Raw genomic sequence first — 17063 nt, 5'->3', positions numbered from 1 at the left:
CTCGCTATGCCCCTACTTATACATCCCAAAATGCCATTGGCCTTCTTGGCAACAAGGGCACACTGCTGACTCATATCCAGCTTCTCGTCCACTGTCACCCCTAGGTCCTTTTCCGCAGAACTGCTGCCGAGCCATTCGGTCCCTAGTCTGTAGCGGTGCATTGGATTCTTCCATCCTAAGTGCAGGACCCTGCACTTATCCTTATTGAACCTCATTAGATTTCTTTTGGCCCAATCCTCCAATTTGTCTAGGTCCTTCTGTATCCTATCCCTCCCCTCCAGCGTATCTACCACTCCTCCCAGTTTAGTATCATCCGCAAATTTGCTGAGAGTGCAATCCACACCATCCTCCAGATCATTTATGAAGATATTGAACAAAACGGGCCCCAGGACCGACCCCTGGGGCACTCCACTTGACACCGGCTGCCAACTAGACATGGAGCCATTGATCACTACCCGTTGAGCCCGACAATCTAGCCAGCTTTCTACCCACCTTATAGTGCATTCATCCAGCCCATACTTCCTTAACTTGCTGACAAGAATGCTGTGGGAGACCGTGTCAAAAGCTTTGCTAAAGTCAAGAAACAATACATCCACTGCTTTCCCTTCATCCACAGAACCAGTAATCTCATCATAAAAGGCGATTAGATTAGTCAGGCATGACCTTCCCTTGGTGAATCCATGCTGACTGTTCCTGATCACTTTCCTCTCCTCTAAGTGCTTCAGGATTGATTCTTTGAGGACCTGCTCCATGATTTTTCCAGGGACTGAGGTGAGGCTGACCGGCCTGTAGTTCCCAGGATCCTCCTTCTTCCCTTTTTTAAAGATGGGCACTACATTAGCCTTTTTCCAGTCATCCGGGACTTCCCCTGTTCGCCACGAGTTTTCAAAGATAATGGCCAAGGGCTCTGCAATCACAGCCGCCAATTCCCTCAGCACTCTCGGATGCAATTCGTCCGGCCCCATGGACTTGTGCACGTCCAGCTTTTCTAAATAGTCCCTAACCACCTCTATCTCTACAGAGGGCTGGCCATCTCTTCCCCATTTTGTGATGCCCAGCACAGCAGTCTGGGAGCTGACCTTGTTAGTGAAAACAGAGGCAAAAAAAGCATTGAGTACATTAGCTTTTTCCACATCCTCTGTCACTAGCTTGCCTCCCTCATTCAGTAAGGGGCCCACACTTTCCTTGGCTTTCTTCTTGTTGCCAACATACCTGAAGAAACCCTTCTTGTTACTCTTGACATCTCTTGCTAGCTGCAGCTCCAGGTGCGATTTGGCCCTCCTGATATCTTTCCTACATGCCCGAGCAATATTTTTATACTCTTCCCTGGTCATATGTCCAACCTTCCACTTCTTGTAAGCTTCTTTTTTATGTTTAAGATCCGCTAGGATTTCACCATTAAGCCAAGCTGGTCGCCTGCCATATTTACTATTCTTTCGACTCATCGGGATGGTTTGTCCCTGTAACCTCAACAGGGATTCCTTGAAATACAGCCAGCTCTCCTGGACTCCCAGCCTTATCCACACCACTATAAGATGCAGCCTTATCCACACCACTATTAATATTCAGGCACATGGTAAAGTAGAAAAGAATTGGGTTTCCTTTCCTCACAGATTCACACAATCTGTAGGGTTAGATTTGCCTCCTGTGTGGATTTTGCCTCCTCTGTGGACTTGTCTCCAGGGTTTCTGCTCCAGGTCGCCCCCTGGACCCAGTCCCAACACTTAGCCAGATATCTGTTCTGTGGTGTCTGGGAGTTTTGGTGCATTAGTTTAGTCTTAAGAGGCTCAGATCCTTCAGCTGAGCCCCAGATAGTCCAACCCTTCCAGGGTTTGTCAATAAACCCAAATGAAGTAACCACAAATGAAACATCCCATGTGTGGGGTCAGAGTCCTCTTCCCTCTTCATCTTTTGTAAAGCAGCAGGCCCCAAGTAGGCTCACAGGCTAGTGTCAAAGATTAGTCCCATCATAAGTGGATCCACAACAGGTCCTCCCTTCCGTTGAGGAGAGGTTTCCAGGCAGTAATCAGCTAAGGTGTTCTAGCCTTTAGTCAGAACTTGGTCCAGTAGCTAAAACTGAAGATTTGCTCTCCTGATTGGTCTGCCCCCCAATTCAGCTGGGTTTTTCTCTTTTAAGCTCCTCCCTCCAATTCTGATATCACCTACAGGTGTAGCAAGGCATAGCCAAGTGAGTCCACAGTAGTTCATTAACCCTGTACTATTTGGAATACTGGGGCCGGCAGGTCTAGCCCTGCCCAAAACTAAAAGGCCTGCCCCCCTCAATTAATCAGAGTAACCACTAAGCCCAGACCACAACTGATTTCTGAGGACAACAAATGGAAAAAAAGAAAAAAGAAAAAACAAGAAACAGGACCAGGAGTGACGTCATAGGTTGAAAATCAGGGATCTGGAGCACGACACTGAACCGATAACCCCAGATAACACCGACTGCTCCTCAAAGGTGTCTAGGGAGTCAGTGGACACTGCTCAGAGGAACTCTGCCTGGAGGCATGATCATACGAGGGAGCAGAAGTAGGCCCCACAGTTACAGAACACAGTCCTCTTCAGCTTCTTCCTCCTGGTATAGTGGATGGAAATCTTGGGCCAGCACCAGCAGGAGATTAACAAGGAGGCCTCATGACTTTCTGGAGCCACTGATGAGGTGTGCCACGATCAGGAAATGTGAGCAAAAATGCAGCCAGATGCTCAGTAAGAGGTTCTGGAGGAACCGGAAGAGGGGCTGCAAGTGTGCTAGGCTCATTAACCCTGTGTTGCTGAGGACTCAGGACTCCAAACTCCTCCTACATGAGGTGGGAATTTCAAAGAAGTTCCAGGAAATGAATCTTGGGGAGTTTATTCGCCTCCTCAAACTTTTTGGGGAATCAGATCTGCAGCTGGTATAAATCTGCCTGGCGCTCTTGAAGTCAATATGATCTACTGATTTATACCAGCTGAAGATCTGGCCCGTTGTGGCTATTTCTTCACGACCGTACAACTGGATCATTAATTCTCATATTTTGTTTGTCGTTTTCTATGAAAACTTACTGGCTAGCAGCAGCCCAACTGTTGGATGAGTGGCCACCAGTCTTCGCACCTGCAGCCTTCCTCAGTTTTCTTGGCAAAAGCCATTAAACAGAAATGGTGAATTCAAATTATCTTAATTTCTGAAAATTGGAGGCTTCATACCCACCATGACAGCCTCATGGTAGAAACTAATATATTTTTTGTAAGTTGTTAGGTCACCAAAAGTTCATCTGTCTATGACAGAAATGTAAAATTTCAAATTTGCTTCCCCTACCTATCAGTATCCCATTATGCATTGGTTACCAACCTTTCCAGACTACTGTATCCCCTTCAGGAGTCTGATTTGTCTTGTGTACCCCAAGTTTCACCTCACTTAAAAACTACTTGCTTACAAAATCAGACATAAAAAAATAAGAGTGTCACAACATACTATTACTGACAAATTGCTTATGTTCTCATTTTACCATATAATTATAAAATAAATTGATTAGAATAGAAAAACTGTACTTATAGTTCAGTGTACCTGAAGCCTGAGTTCCACTGCCCGGAGCCGAAGACTATAACTTAGCTTCATGGGGCCCCCTGTGGTTTGGGGCCCTAGGCAATTGCCGTGCTTGCCATCCCCTAATGCCAGCTCTGCACTTGTGACCCCCCTAAACCCATCCCGCAAACCCATTGGGGGTTGCAACCTCCAAGTAAAGAAACACTGAACTAGGTGAATATCTAGATAAGTTGACGTACCCCCTGGAAGACCTTTGTGTACCCCCAGAGGTATGTGTCCCCGTGGTTGAGAGCCACTGCCATAATGAATGACTGTAACAAACATGAAGGCTGTAGCTTGACAGGGCACTTGAAATCTAATAAGAAAGACTGATGACCTTTTGGTGCCCCTGATGGAAAACTCACAGGTCAAATCTGTGATCTTCCTCTGATTGACTTAGTGGCCTGTAACGAACAAATGTACCAAATTTCAAGACTCAAACTGCTTTAGAACATTAGCTCTCAATCATCCTGCCAGTGTAAGGGTCTCTGTGTTCTCTGATTTTTATTTATTCTGCATATTCCTTTTAAAAAGGAAAAAAAATCAGATTTGCTTGTTTTTTGTATTTTTGAAGTGAATTAGTGTTCATGAAAGGAGGCGGGTTGAAAATCTTGGACACTGAAGTATTCAGAACTGCGAAAGTATTTCAAGCAGCAGCATTCCAAGCTTACCTAAACTGCATCACCAATGTATTTAACTTGAATGGATAGGGACCAGTTCTTGCTAACAGAGGGAGTACAGGCTCCACATCCATTGCCTCTGTGCCGAGAATGGCAATAAGGCTGCCAATTATTGTGGTGATGATTTTGACACCTATTCACTAAGCGCTATCCTAAGATCACAATCTCATTTTACACAGGCAATTGAATAACCGATTAGATATCACTTAATCACTTTCGGTCATTACTGATCTGACACTGCTAAGCTCCATGACAGGTTTCAGAGTAGCAGCCATGTTAGTCTGTATTCGCAAAAAGAAAAGGAGTACTTGTGGCACCTTAGAGACTAACAAATTTATTAGAGCATAAGCTTTCGTGAGCTACAGCTCAATCTCCCCTCTGTTTTTTCCACCAAATGCATCCGATGAAGTGAGCTGTAGCTCTAATAAGTTTGTTAGTCTCTAAGGCGCCACAAGTACTCCTTTTCTTTTTGCTAAGCTCCAGTTACCCAAAATAAAACTAGTTTACGTTAAACTTATGCCTTTGCTCATTTCTCTTTCATTTTTGAAGTTAAATTAGCAAATGCTGCATATAGCTACTGTGTGTAGCCACTCAGAGCACCGGTAAAGAAGAGATTTGTATCTTTATGGATAAATTTAGGGAAATTGTTTTGAAAATTCTAGTAAGATGAGTGGGATTCTCCTTTTTCAGTGGGTAAATGTTATTGATTTCACCTGGATTCTTTCTGACAGATATGTTAGATCAGCAAAAACTGCTTACTTACCATAGAAAGTTAAATAGCCAAAAATGGCAGTCAGGAGGTACATAACGAACATGGCAAAAAATGAGGTATTTGAAACCATTTGCATTCTCTTCTGTGTGCGACTGGAAAAAGAAGGAAAAATAATAAATGGCTGTATAAATCTTTGCACAAACAAAATTAACTAGCATCGGAGAGACTCCAGAGTGTGTCTTTTCTTCATTTAAATCAGTGATCCCCAATAGCTGTACTGAAGGAGGAGAATGACTGGGCGACTAAGTCTCCCAAAAGCCATTGCTAGCCTCCCAGTTTTGCTAGGATTTTAAGTCAAGGGAACATAATGACCATTCTGTGAATACTGCCCTCTCCAAATCCCAACGGGTGGCTATGCCCCAGCAGTAGCCTCTGTAACAGAGAAGGGGTCAGCTTGGAACTGCTTCTGTGTGCAAATTAAAGGACCAGTAAAACAACAGACTGTTAACATCCTAAATGTTTGCAAAAAATGGTCTATGTCCTCTGGTAAGGAGAACTGCTGTAGTTTTAAAAAAAAATTGGTTAAACATATACTTTTCATTTTTGACGCTTATTTTGAAATGCTTAAACTGGGTGCCTAAAGTTGGGCTCTTAATCCATATTTTGATACCAAAATAGAAACACCCAGATTTCTAGAAGAGCTGAGCACCCAAAAATCCCACTGAAGTCAATGGAAGCTGAAAGTGCCCAACAGCTCCCATTTAGACACCTTATTAAGTGGCCAGAATTTCAACAACAGCAGATCCTTTGACAAGAATGGGAACTGCAGCAGGCTGAGCACTGCTGAAATTCCAGTAACTTCTTTTAGGTACTTAAATAGGAGCTGAACTCTTGGCTTTGAAGAACTAATGCAAATACATTAATATAGAATAAAGAGAGAAAATGGCACACAGACATTTAGGAGCAGATTTTGCTTCATGGCAAAAAATGTTTTCATCTAAGGTCTAAAAATATCAGCCCTGATTCTCCACTGGATCTGAGCTATGCTGGAGGGAGCAGCTGCAAGGAGCCAGCTGCAGCTCCCTGATCATTGGCTGCTCAGCCTTGAGGGATGTTAGAGCAGCAGGGGGGCTACTGTAACTTGCACCAGTGCAAATCAAGTCACCACACCTACTACCTGCTCATGCCCCTTTGCTCCCCTTATGCTAGGGACAGAGGTACAGTGGCTGGTGTGGGAGGCTCCTCTTCATCTTTATTACATAAAGAAAAGTTATTTGTGCCAGTCACATCATTTAACTATACTAGATGTGGTTTAAAAACACATTGGGGTGAAAGCCTGTACATAAAAAGCATAACTTGTTACTGTCACAGGCTTTTTGCTACATTGGAATCAATGGCATTAGCTGAAGTACAAGACTATCTTGTAAACTATAATAATTTGCACTGCTTGGCTCTTCAAAATAGCTGTGTCATTCTAAAGAAAACCCCATGGATGTCATGTTACCCCATAGGGAACCCAGATTTACCTAGCTTCAAGCAGTGCTCCTTTGTTTTCTGATTTTATTAAACTACCTTTCCTTTGAATTACAAGGGTGATGGAGCAACTCTGCACTAACATTTTACACTCTAAACAGTCCATTTTAAACAATCAAACAATAAAAAACATCTTACTCTTTAAGTTCACTGTAGATTGGAAGGACCGATGGGTGGCACACAAATGCAAATGCAAGGGTGGGCAAAGCATAAACAGTCTGAACATAATTGAAGAAAAGCCAGTTAGGAAAAATACATATTAAGAAATCATCAGTGTTTCAACTACTTCATCTCCCAACTTTCTGAACTCTTCAACTGAACATTGAGAGTCCTTGCAGGGAAGGCAGAGTGCCTGTCAAATAACGTATTTAACAAAACATCAGGAACAATAATTTTTCAATGTGAGGACACAATCTATGCATTTTTCTTGCTACTATTTTAGACTCAGTTCAGAAACAGCAGTTGTGTAGCTGCTGCTACCACCCAGGGCCACCTGGGAGGAAGAGGGAGGGGAAGTGTGGCAATTTGCCCCAGGCCCTGGGCCCCACAGGGGCCCCAATGAGAGTTTTTGGTGGCACTTCGGCGGCGGGTCCTTCAGTGCTGTCGAACACACCCAGAGTGAAGGACCCGCCGCTGCTTCTTCCGCTCCGGGTCTTCGGCAAAGAGCCCCAAAGACCCGGAGTGGAAGGACCCCTGCCACCGAAGACCCCAGGTCCCCTGAATCCTCTGTGCAGCCCTGCTACCACCAGGTTTGTTCCCTTGAACAAGACATTTTCACATCCTCTACTATTGCTACCAAACACACTCTTGTGTGAGAGGGACAAATGTTTGATCTTTACGTGCCATGAGAAGTAAAATTATTTCAGTGCCATAGAATGGATGCTCAGAGGTGTCTGATCATGATAGATAAGAGCTGGATTGTGATATTTAGGCTCAGCCCATAGTAAGGAGCAGTGCAGAGGGTCACTGCCCTAGAGGGAGTACTGGGACACATTCTGTTTCAGGGAGGCAAATGCCTGCTGGAGTTCCCAGGCATTACAACCTCTGTGTATTGACTGATAGTGCAGTTCATTACCTCTTTGAAGCTGGCCAGATCTGCTGCCTGGTGCAAAGAGAGGCAGAGCCTCAACTCTTTGAAGTCCAATGGAACCTTACACAAACTGAGGGAGAAGGTTCATTATGTCCTCCCCATCACAGCGCATCTGTGCAAGGGCCACGGAGACTGGATCCAAATGATGTGTCTAATTGACTAGGAATATGGAGTATGATATCAAATTATCTGAATTAAAAATAAATATCGTAGAAAGAAACATACCTTGGAATTAAAGGTAACATACTTTGGTTGACACATATCTTCGTGTGCTGAGCTAACATTTGATATGATAGGTGATGTTGCATTTGGCTCCAGTACTGGGCAGGAAAGTTGAAATTTCTTGTAGATAACCTGGAATAAAGTGTCACATGGTAAACTGTAAAAATTGTTATTAAAATAAAAATGTATACTGAAGACACTATAGGGGCAACTCTAATCCAACCAAAACAGCAAGCAGAACTTACCACTATGAGGAAAAAAACCATGCAACCAAGGGAAAATCCACTAGTATATCCAAGATACCCTAAAAGAAATACAAAAGAAATATAATCAATAACTTATTTAATGGTCACATTTATTTGTTTTTGTTCTTTTTATAGCTTGTTACTTTATAACATAGTTAAAGTTATTACATATAACATGCACCATGAACTTCAGGATAGTATAAAAGTGCTTCTCATTTTTCTGTAAATCTGTCATTTCACAAGGTTGCTACATTTCAGAAAGTTACTATGGATTAGATTTTCCAAAGGATTATTATTTTTATTTCAAAGGCAGTTAGGTGCCTAACCTCCTTAGGTGCTTTTGAAAATTCCAACAGATGCCTATCAGCAACGTTAGGCACCTAAATACCTTTGAAAATCTGGCCATATAGGGTGAGAGGTGCCTAGTGGAATCTAAGGAATATCCATATCCATATACACATATTACCTAGACCAGGGGTGGGCAAACATTTTGGCCCAAGGGCCACATGGGGGTTGCGAAACAGTATGGAGGGCCAGGTAGGGAAGGCTGTGCCTCCCCAAACAGCCTGGCCCTTGCCCCCTTCTACTTCCCGCCCCCCTCAGAACCCTTGCCCCATCCAACCCACCCTGCTCCTTGTCCTGTGACCACCCCCTCCCAGGAACCCCGCCCCTAACCGCCCCCCCACCCCCTATCCAATCCCCCCTGCTCCCTGACTGCCCCGCCCCCATCCACGCCCCCGCCCCCTGACAGGCCCCCCAAGACCCCTGACCCATCAACCCCCCCAACTCCTTGTCCCCTGATGGCCCCCTCCCAGGAACCCCATCCCTAACTGCCCCCCAGGACCCCACCCCCATCCAACCCCCCTGCTCCCTATCCCCCCCATCCTGGGACGCCCCCAAGTCCCTCACCCCTTATCCAACCCCCCCCCGCTCCCTGTCTCCTGACCACCACCCCCAAAACCTCTGCCCCATCCAAACACCCCCTGTCCCCTGACTGCCCCTGGGACCTCCTGCCCCTTATCCAACCCCCCCATCCCCTTACCGTGCTGCTCAGAGCAGCAGGCCAGCCTTATTGGAAAGCCTGGGAGGTGGCGGGTGCAGTTGTGCTACCCATGCGGCAGCGTCACTATGGGGGAGGGGGACAGTGGGGGAGGAGCCAGGGGCGAGCTTCCCCAGCCGGGAGCTCAGAGGCCAGGCAGGACAGTCCCACGGGCCGTAGTTTTCCCACCTCTGACCTAGACAGAACTAGTCAAAAATTTTCAATGAGAATTGTTATTGAAATTTTGAATTTTGATGGAAAAAACATTTTTTGACAATTCTGTTGCAATTAAAAAAATTACTAATTCTATGTAATATTAATTTACCTAATGGAATAAACACCCAGGTGGTCATAAAAACTGTAATCAGTTGCCACCAGCAAATGGAAGAGATAACGAACACATTATTTTGAATCAATTTAGTTATATTGTGCTCATTTGTCATGTTACTAGCTTTTAATTTAGCCTGGCTTGTTTCAGGATGCCTAATACATAGCTTATTCCTGTGCTAAGGCCACTTTATTCATGACTGAGCACAGCCCTCTACATTATATCTGAATGGCCAATATGACCTAGAGGGGAGCAAAATTTGAGAACCCCCACTTTATTCTAACAATATTTGAGTCTTACCTAAGTTCTTAAGAAGACACAAGGGGAGGATTATAGTAAATGTTACGGCTACAACAAGAATTCGCCCATCCACATACCATGCCCTGTAAAACATTTCAAAGATACAATGAAATCTCTTCTTGAAGCACTATCACTGTTTTTTTACATTGGATCAGCCATCCAGAATTACAGCATTTTCTCTGGCTTCCATATGTTGTAAGCTCAAGTACAAGCAAAGACTGGGACAATTTCTGAACTTCCTAGGGTACTGATTACATGTGGTAGTAAAATGAATATTTTATCAGTAATTGCTTAAAAAGTGGCACTTTTTGGAATCTAAGCCACAACACATTTTCATAGTTAGAGGGCAAAATGTTGCCCTTACTGGTAGGAGTGGTGGTATGGGTGAAGGCATGGAGCAATACCAGCTGGCATTAGATAGAAGCTATCCTGCCAGCACAGGAAAAGACAGATCAAGCGGTCAGACATGTAGTGCAGTGTAGCATATGCTGCACACAGCAGTATACCTGCTTAACCTACTGAGGGCCTGGCCACATGCCCTAAATGACAGACCATGCTACTGAGGGCTGGGATGCACCAGCCCCCAGTCACTTGACCCCTTCCCATAGTCTGTGGTTAGAATACTCTCCTGGCGGTCTGCAGGGAAAGGGGAGAAATGCAGGATTGTTCTCTACAACATATTTTAAAGTGTTCTGTCCAGTCTTGTATGAAACATCTTCAGGATGATGTTTCCACTTTTTAGCTAAGTTACAAGACATCATATAACCTGATATAAGAAACAAGACATGTACCAGTGTAAAGAAATATCCTTTTTGTTTTGTTTAAGGTGACGGTAGATGCCATCAAGCAGTAACAAGTGGCAGAAATCTATCCTAGGTATTCCACTCCTGTCATGTTTTAGTATTGGGGCACTATGGCAGGAGTGGCCAAACTAGCTCGTGAGCCACATGTGGTTCTTTTATGGTTAAAGTGCAGCTCGCTGAGCGCCCAACACCCCCCTCCATTCTCCACCTACCAGACAAGGGTGTGGGGGTGAGAGCTCAGGACTTCTGCCTTGCAGTGGGGTGGTGGGGTAGGGGCTTCTCCCCAGTGGGGAAGGGGGTTTCAGGGCTTCAGCCTCGTGGAGTGCATCTGCCAGGGCTGGGGGCTTCAGCAGGAGCAGGGCTGAAGCCCCAAGCACCATCAGGCGCCTCCCATGGGGCTGAAGCCCCAACCCCAGCAGGTGCATCCCGGCCCTCGAACTTCTGAAGATTATCATATGTGGCTTGGAAGATCAGTAAGTTTGGCCTCCCCTGCAGTATGGGGAGTTCTTTACAGATTGACTCCTACAAGGTGATCAGAACTCCTGGAGGTGCTCAGTGCCTTCAATGCCCATTGGTTTCAATAGGTGTTGAAGGTGTTTAATAGCCCGAGGTATTGCTCAGGATGTTGTATGATCAGACCCTAAGATAAAAATGTTGTAGAAATCATTCTTCTGAAGGAAAATCTAGACAGCGATCACTAAAGGCTCATTTATTTTTTTTCTCTTCCCCTCCCACGATTTACAATCCATTAGGAACCCTGCTGTGAAGATCTGACACTAGCATAAGGAACAGCCAATAATTAGTGCTTTTATAAACCCATGTTGTAGTTTATCTACATGAAATTTAGACTCTGAAGTCAAATAAGCAAAACAGTATTAAACTTACGAAAATGCTTCTTCTTTTCCCATAAGAAACTTTATGGCAGAAGGCAGCTCATTTTTTACTAGGAAGAGATAGCTCAGCATTGCTGGGGAAAAATTAGATAATTTTAGAAAGTAGACATGATATCTTGTGGAATGAGCACATAGAAGGATACTGGACCTGTTCTCATGCCAACCCTAAGTAAATACAAGCTGATCTAAGGCAAAGAAGTTTAATTGATTCTTAGATACTGATTCAAGCTGGGTTTTCCCTGGTATGTCATTTCAACAGACTACACAGAGAATATTAGTTTGAACTGCACAACAGAATACAAGGGCCCCCAAAACATCATTGGGAGAATGACAAATCTGACAGGCATAAATGTATGTGCATTCCTTTGTTTGCTCTTGTCTTTTATACTCCCTTTACCTCCAGTATTCTGGAGAGAAGTGGATCCAAAAACAATCATTTTTCCTGGGGTGCCAAAGACCTGCTCGCCAAGCTTTTCATACACCATGCAGCCTGCATAAACCAAATTGGAGGAGAAATCAGAAATCAGGGATGACAAGCAACTGTCAAGTCAAAACATTTAAGATTCTTCTTCATTCAGCTAATTTCCCCATCCATGCTGCTATTTCTTCCCTTTTCACACAAATATGGGTCTCTATTGTAATTGACAGGAGTCAAGCAAGCTTAATTGGAAATATCCTCCTCACATTTTTAAATGTCAGGAGTGGCTACCAATCACTTTTTGAAAGTTGGAACTCACAATGAGACTATTATATTCCTTTAAAGTAAGTGTCTTCTTGACATTTACAAACCTGGCATCCTGACGTCTTAAATTTGCTCTCTCAGTAGGAATTATATAAGATTTAAGGGAAGATAATATTCAACACAGCAGGGATCTGCAAGCCAAGGCTCTGGCAGACAAGCTAGAGAGACACAACACTGCAATGCTCTAATTTTATACAGTTTGACTAGATTAATATAGAGAGGCCAGACTGTTCATTTAAATTATTATTTTTATTTCCTTATGATAATATATTAATTTGAGTTCTCATACTCCTATACTTCCTGTGAAAGAAAAAAAGTATGAGAACTATAATTAAATATTCTTTGTTTAAAGTCTGTCAAATTCAACTAGTAGCTAGGTTGTCTATTAATTACAAGATGTTCCAGTTGAATTTAGCAATTTTTTTCCCCAGTTGTGGCTTGGGCTGACAGAAAAAGTATAGCATTAAGAACACAAGAGGGTATGCAGTGAGAATGAAAGATAGATATTTCAGGTGTTACAGTGCACAGATTATCCAAAAGAGGTGTCTCTCAGTTTGGGTTCCCCACATTCTCTCCTGGTTGACATTTTCTCTTTAAAACTCACATAAACAAGAAGCAAAATGCAGTTTGAGTTATAATGCAATGTCTTTCTTAACAGCCTAAAGCCCAGGACCCAAATTTTTTGCGTTTCAAGGACACAAATGTGTGTGCATCTGCATGCCTGATTTGAATATGCAATTGCTGCCATTGTATACATAGTCATGATAATTGTGTACACAAATTAGGTGTTCAAATGTGGAAGCATTCTCATGCATGGGTAATTTTGAAAGTTTGGACTAAAAGGTTATAACCTCAGGACATTATTCTTAGCCTATGGAACAGTGAAGGGTTTAACATTACAATGGCACCCTTTTATATATGTATTTAGAGTTATATATTGGGGCTTGGGGCTTCTTCCCTATATGGAAAGTACCTATTATTATACCATGGGTACTGTTGGGAACATCAACTCTATTTTAGTGATGTCATCTTATCCCAGATAAGCTTCACTTTACAGAAAGAAAAGGAGCATTTTTGGCACCTTAGAGACTAACAAATCTAAGGTGCCACAAGTACTCCTTTTCTTTTTGCGAATACAGACTAACACGGCTGCTACTCTGAAACCTGTCACTTTACAGAGTTTCATTATACCTCGAATTGCAATCTGCAGATTGTAATGCAATAAAACAGTTTGAGTCTTTCCTTCTACTTCACTAAATGGAATTTCACCGTATCAGAATTCTCTGTGAATTGGTTTGACTATATCTTTTCTTTATAGCAATGGGCCAGATTCTGGTCTCAGTTATATCAGTATAAATCTAGAGTAACTTTGATGGCTTCTGGACCAGTTTCTCTTTTCTTTTTCAAACTGATGAGAAAAAACCCCAGCCATCTTGCTTTATTCTGAACATCTTTCACATCTTGTCCTTTTCCCTCCTACTAAATTGATACATTATCATCTCAAATTACCTGTTTCCTTTGAACATATCAACAGGAGATTTATTGAATAAATAGACAGCAATGTCACTGAAGATAACAGAAACCTAGAAGAGAGTGAAAAATAAAATGTATTATAATAAAATAATTCCTTGGTGTTACAATTTTGTACATATTGGGACAGATTCTCGTTTACACTAAGCCACCTTCATAATTTCTGGCAGTGCAAAGGGGCCCTAAAGTAAGTATAAATATAACTGACACATGCTTTATGGCTTCTTTACATTGCTAGAGTGTAAAAAGGGGGCCTAGTATAAATGAGGCTCTGGCCCATTAAGTCTTATATTGAAGGCCTGCAGAGATCGACTTATAGTGCTCAAAGTTTATAGCCTATTAATTAGTAACCCCTCCCATTTTTAATCTAACCCAAAATAAAAATCTCCTACCATCAAAGCAAGAAGATCTAGTCAGAGCAGCTGTGAGCCCTATGCTCCCGACTACTTAGTCTAATGATCTTTCTAAAATCTGAGGCACAGAATTTTATCTGTTTATCTAAGGACATGAGGGCCACATCCCAATGTTCTTTCCCAAGCCAAGTTCCAGTGGATATTAATGGTATCTCCTGATATTGTTGTGCCTGACTCTGACAGTGCCACTGGGAAAGCAGGGCAGCACTGCCCCAAGTAGCCCAGCCAGTCTACTGTAGAGGATGCAGAGTGATCTTCCCTCAACCTGTGCACCATTCCAGCTCTGCTCTGGAGCGGAAGGAGATGTGGTTCTTTGCTCTGACACTAGCATCCTTGTTGACACTAGCCTCACACTGTGTGCTCCCCAGATTGGTGGTCTCTGAGCTACAGATGTTGAGCATGGGAGACAGCAGAGACACCCCTCCTCTGAGGTACTGCATGGCACTGGCAACTCCAGTCCCTGTCATTGCACTGACAGAAGCAGAGGCTGAAGGGTTAGCGGCATCCTGCATTACAGTTGGTGCTTCCTGCGATGGGACATCCATCATTTGGTCCCTGCACTGTAATCACTAGTTTGCAGAAAAATTCGGGAATTAAAGTGGGAATGAATGCTTAGTCAATACTTGCAAAGGGCTGAGCAGCATGCCTGATAACTAGGCAGTACCATGGGCCAAGTGCACAACACTACCTTTGCTCAATGATCCATCTCCTGTAGACCAGGGAACAATTCAAGCACTATGTGTTCTTTTTCTCCATGTACAGTTACACAGGCTGATTGACAACACATTTTCATGATATGTGTAAGGAGTATTAAAACAATCTGTTGGCATTTCTATCATGACAAAATGTCTTTGGACACCATCTAAACAAATCTAAAATTAAACAGAAAACAAGCAGCTACAATAGATGGGCAGTTTAAAATGACAAAAACAAGTCTTTTCACTGAAAGAAACATGCGGGAATGACAGTTTGAGAACAATGTTTTCTTCCTTGACTAGATATATTTGGGGGCCAAAATTATGGCTGCTCTTGCCATGATTGCATGGCCTGGGGGGTGGGGTAGCGTGGAAGAGGGCACAACAAGCCTCATTCTTCTCAGTATAACTGTACAGAACATGCCACAATGATACAGACAGCATTACTTGATCTTAAAGGGGCATCAAACAACAGCTGACAATGGCACTGCACTTCCCAAAGGAACTTGTCCACCTTGCCTGCATTGTACATTGTTATGCCTGGAAGGCAGTGGTGGGAGAGCCCACACTGAACCTTTTCATAAGGTGGAGTAAGTGCTGCTGCTGAGCATGCTCCCACCAGAGACATCATGCATGTTTTTGCACTATGTGGGCATAATGTCTCCAGTCATTATTGCTTGGCTGTTGAAGGTAGTCACTTGGCTAGTCATTGCTTGGCTGTTGAAGCAAGCCGTAACTGAGCCCTTAACATTAAACTCCTAATTTGCTGACACCAAGCAAAGGGCGTTTTCATGGAGGTAAAAATAACAGCTGCAAGCCAGCCAGGTGGTGATCTGATCTGTTTCCTTACTTTCCCTCGGGAGTCTCACAAGTTGCTAAGAGAAACATGTCCTTTTTTAGTAAAGCCATATGAAAAGCCTCTTTGTGTGAGGGCTGTGATTTAGACAGACTAGTCCTAGTAGCATCCCATAGAATGGAATGAAAATATTAGTTCCCCTCACTCTTTGCAAACTCAAAACATAAGCAGTGAAGCTTTGGCAACCCTGTAGTATCAAAATTGTTCTCATGTTTCACATTTTGTCCAGTTTAAAAAAGTGCTGGCAACCACATAAGAAATCTGGGAAAAATTCTCATCCCTAGTCCAAGCCAAGCATATAGCTATCTGTAAAGGACTGACGCAGAGCTAGGAGGAACAGAATCCTACCTCCCACCCTGGGAAGTTATGCTGTCTGTCCACAGCTGCTTCCTTCACTCATCAACTGTAGCAACTACTGTGGCGCATTGCACTGCAGAGGCCTGGGCTTTGTGACCAGAGAATCTGTGAAGTTGGTGGATTAACAGGCCACACATCTGCCACTCCCTAGCACCGCCACACAAACCCCCTTGGCATTTCACTGGGGATCAGGACACAGCGAGCTCAGCTCAACCAGTGCCAAAGTCTGCAGAATCTTCCTCCTAAGGTCTCTCTGTGGCCTGGCTCATGTGCAGCCTTCCAAACATTCTGCAGCCATGAGGATTTTCTCCCCTATTGCTGATATAGAAGAATCTTTCTATGGAGTCTTTTCTAAAGAGTCTTTTTCATAGTTATTAGCCATATTAGACAGTAAGCACCTATGGACTCTCATCTTATTTTACACCTGCAAAGCATCATACCTACCTATGGCATTAAGTTACACAAATAATACATAACAATAGTGTTTTTGTTGTTTTGTGTATTTTGAATTCGGTCATACAGCAAAGACTGTATGATCCTGATTCTGACCTCAGTTGTGCAGGGGGTAAATCAGGTTTGATTCTACTGGAGTCAGTGGAGTCATGCTGGTGGAAAAGCAGGCCTTCATTTGCTTAATTAGCTTTTTAACACACAGGTTTCCTTTTCCATCTTTGCTTTTTACTTTTAGATCACAGTGCATGGTTCTCTTCGGTAACCAAAGTTTACCCAGATCAAAGCAGGCTTAGAAACATTTTAGACCTGTGTAATTTACAAGTAATGAATACAGCAAGGCCCTCTGTTCAAAATGCAAAAATAATAATACTTGGTCTCTGTCTTTAATCATTTGTAAAGCAACGTGTGATAAAGATAGCACTATATATTTGTTGGAAAGATTCATTTGATCAAGTTGTGAGGAAAAAAATGTATTCTTGATCAATTGGATTCAACTCTCTGCATTGCAGGACATAGGAACATTTTAAACAGTGCTCTTTATTTGCCACAGAGCTCCAGAAGTCACATTAGGGTTTTATATCTCAAAGACTGGTTTGATGGCTCATTC

The 17063-nt window shown here is 43.1% G+C and overlaps 1 protein-coding gene across 2 annotated transcripts in view; it reads right to left on the bottom strand.

Annotated features, from left to right (window-relative positions):
* SLC38A1 (solute carrier family 38 member 1) overlaps positions 1-17063 on the bottom strand; it is a 71434-nt gene that overhangs the window by 12060 nt on the left and 42311 nt on the right. For both annotated transcript variants that reach the window (XM_038373722.2, XM_043494285.1), the window contains exons 5-12: positions 13662-13735; positions 11808-11900; positions 11403-11484; positions 9715-9797; positions 8048-8106; positions 7806-7934; positions 6629-6708; positions 5009-5109 (exon numbers count right to left, since the gene is read on the bottom strand). In XM_038373722.2, coding sequence (XP_038229650.1) covers positions 5009-5109; positions 6629-6708; positions 7806-7934; positions 8048-8106; positions 9715-9797; positions 11403-11484; positions 11808-11900; positions 13662-13735 — 701 coding nt within the window. The remainder of the gene's footprint in view (positions 1-5008; positions 5110-6628; positions 6709-7805; positions 7935-8047; positions 8107-9714; positions 9798-11402; positions 11485-11807; positions 11901-13661; positions 13736-17063) is intronic.

The sequence above is a fragment of the Dermochelys coriacea genome, chromosome 1, assembly GCF_009764565.3.
Source record: "Dermochelys coriacea isolate rDerCor1 chromosome 1, rDerCor1.pri.v4, whole genome shotgun sequence".
Lineage (NCBI taxonomy): Eukaryota > Metazoa > Chordata > Testudines > Dermochelyidae > Dermochelys > Dermochelys coriacea.
This window is presented reverse-complemented; position numbering and strand designations above follow the sequence as displayed.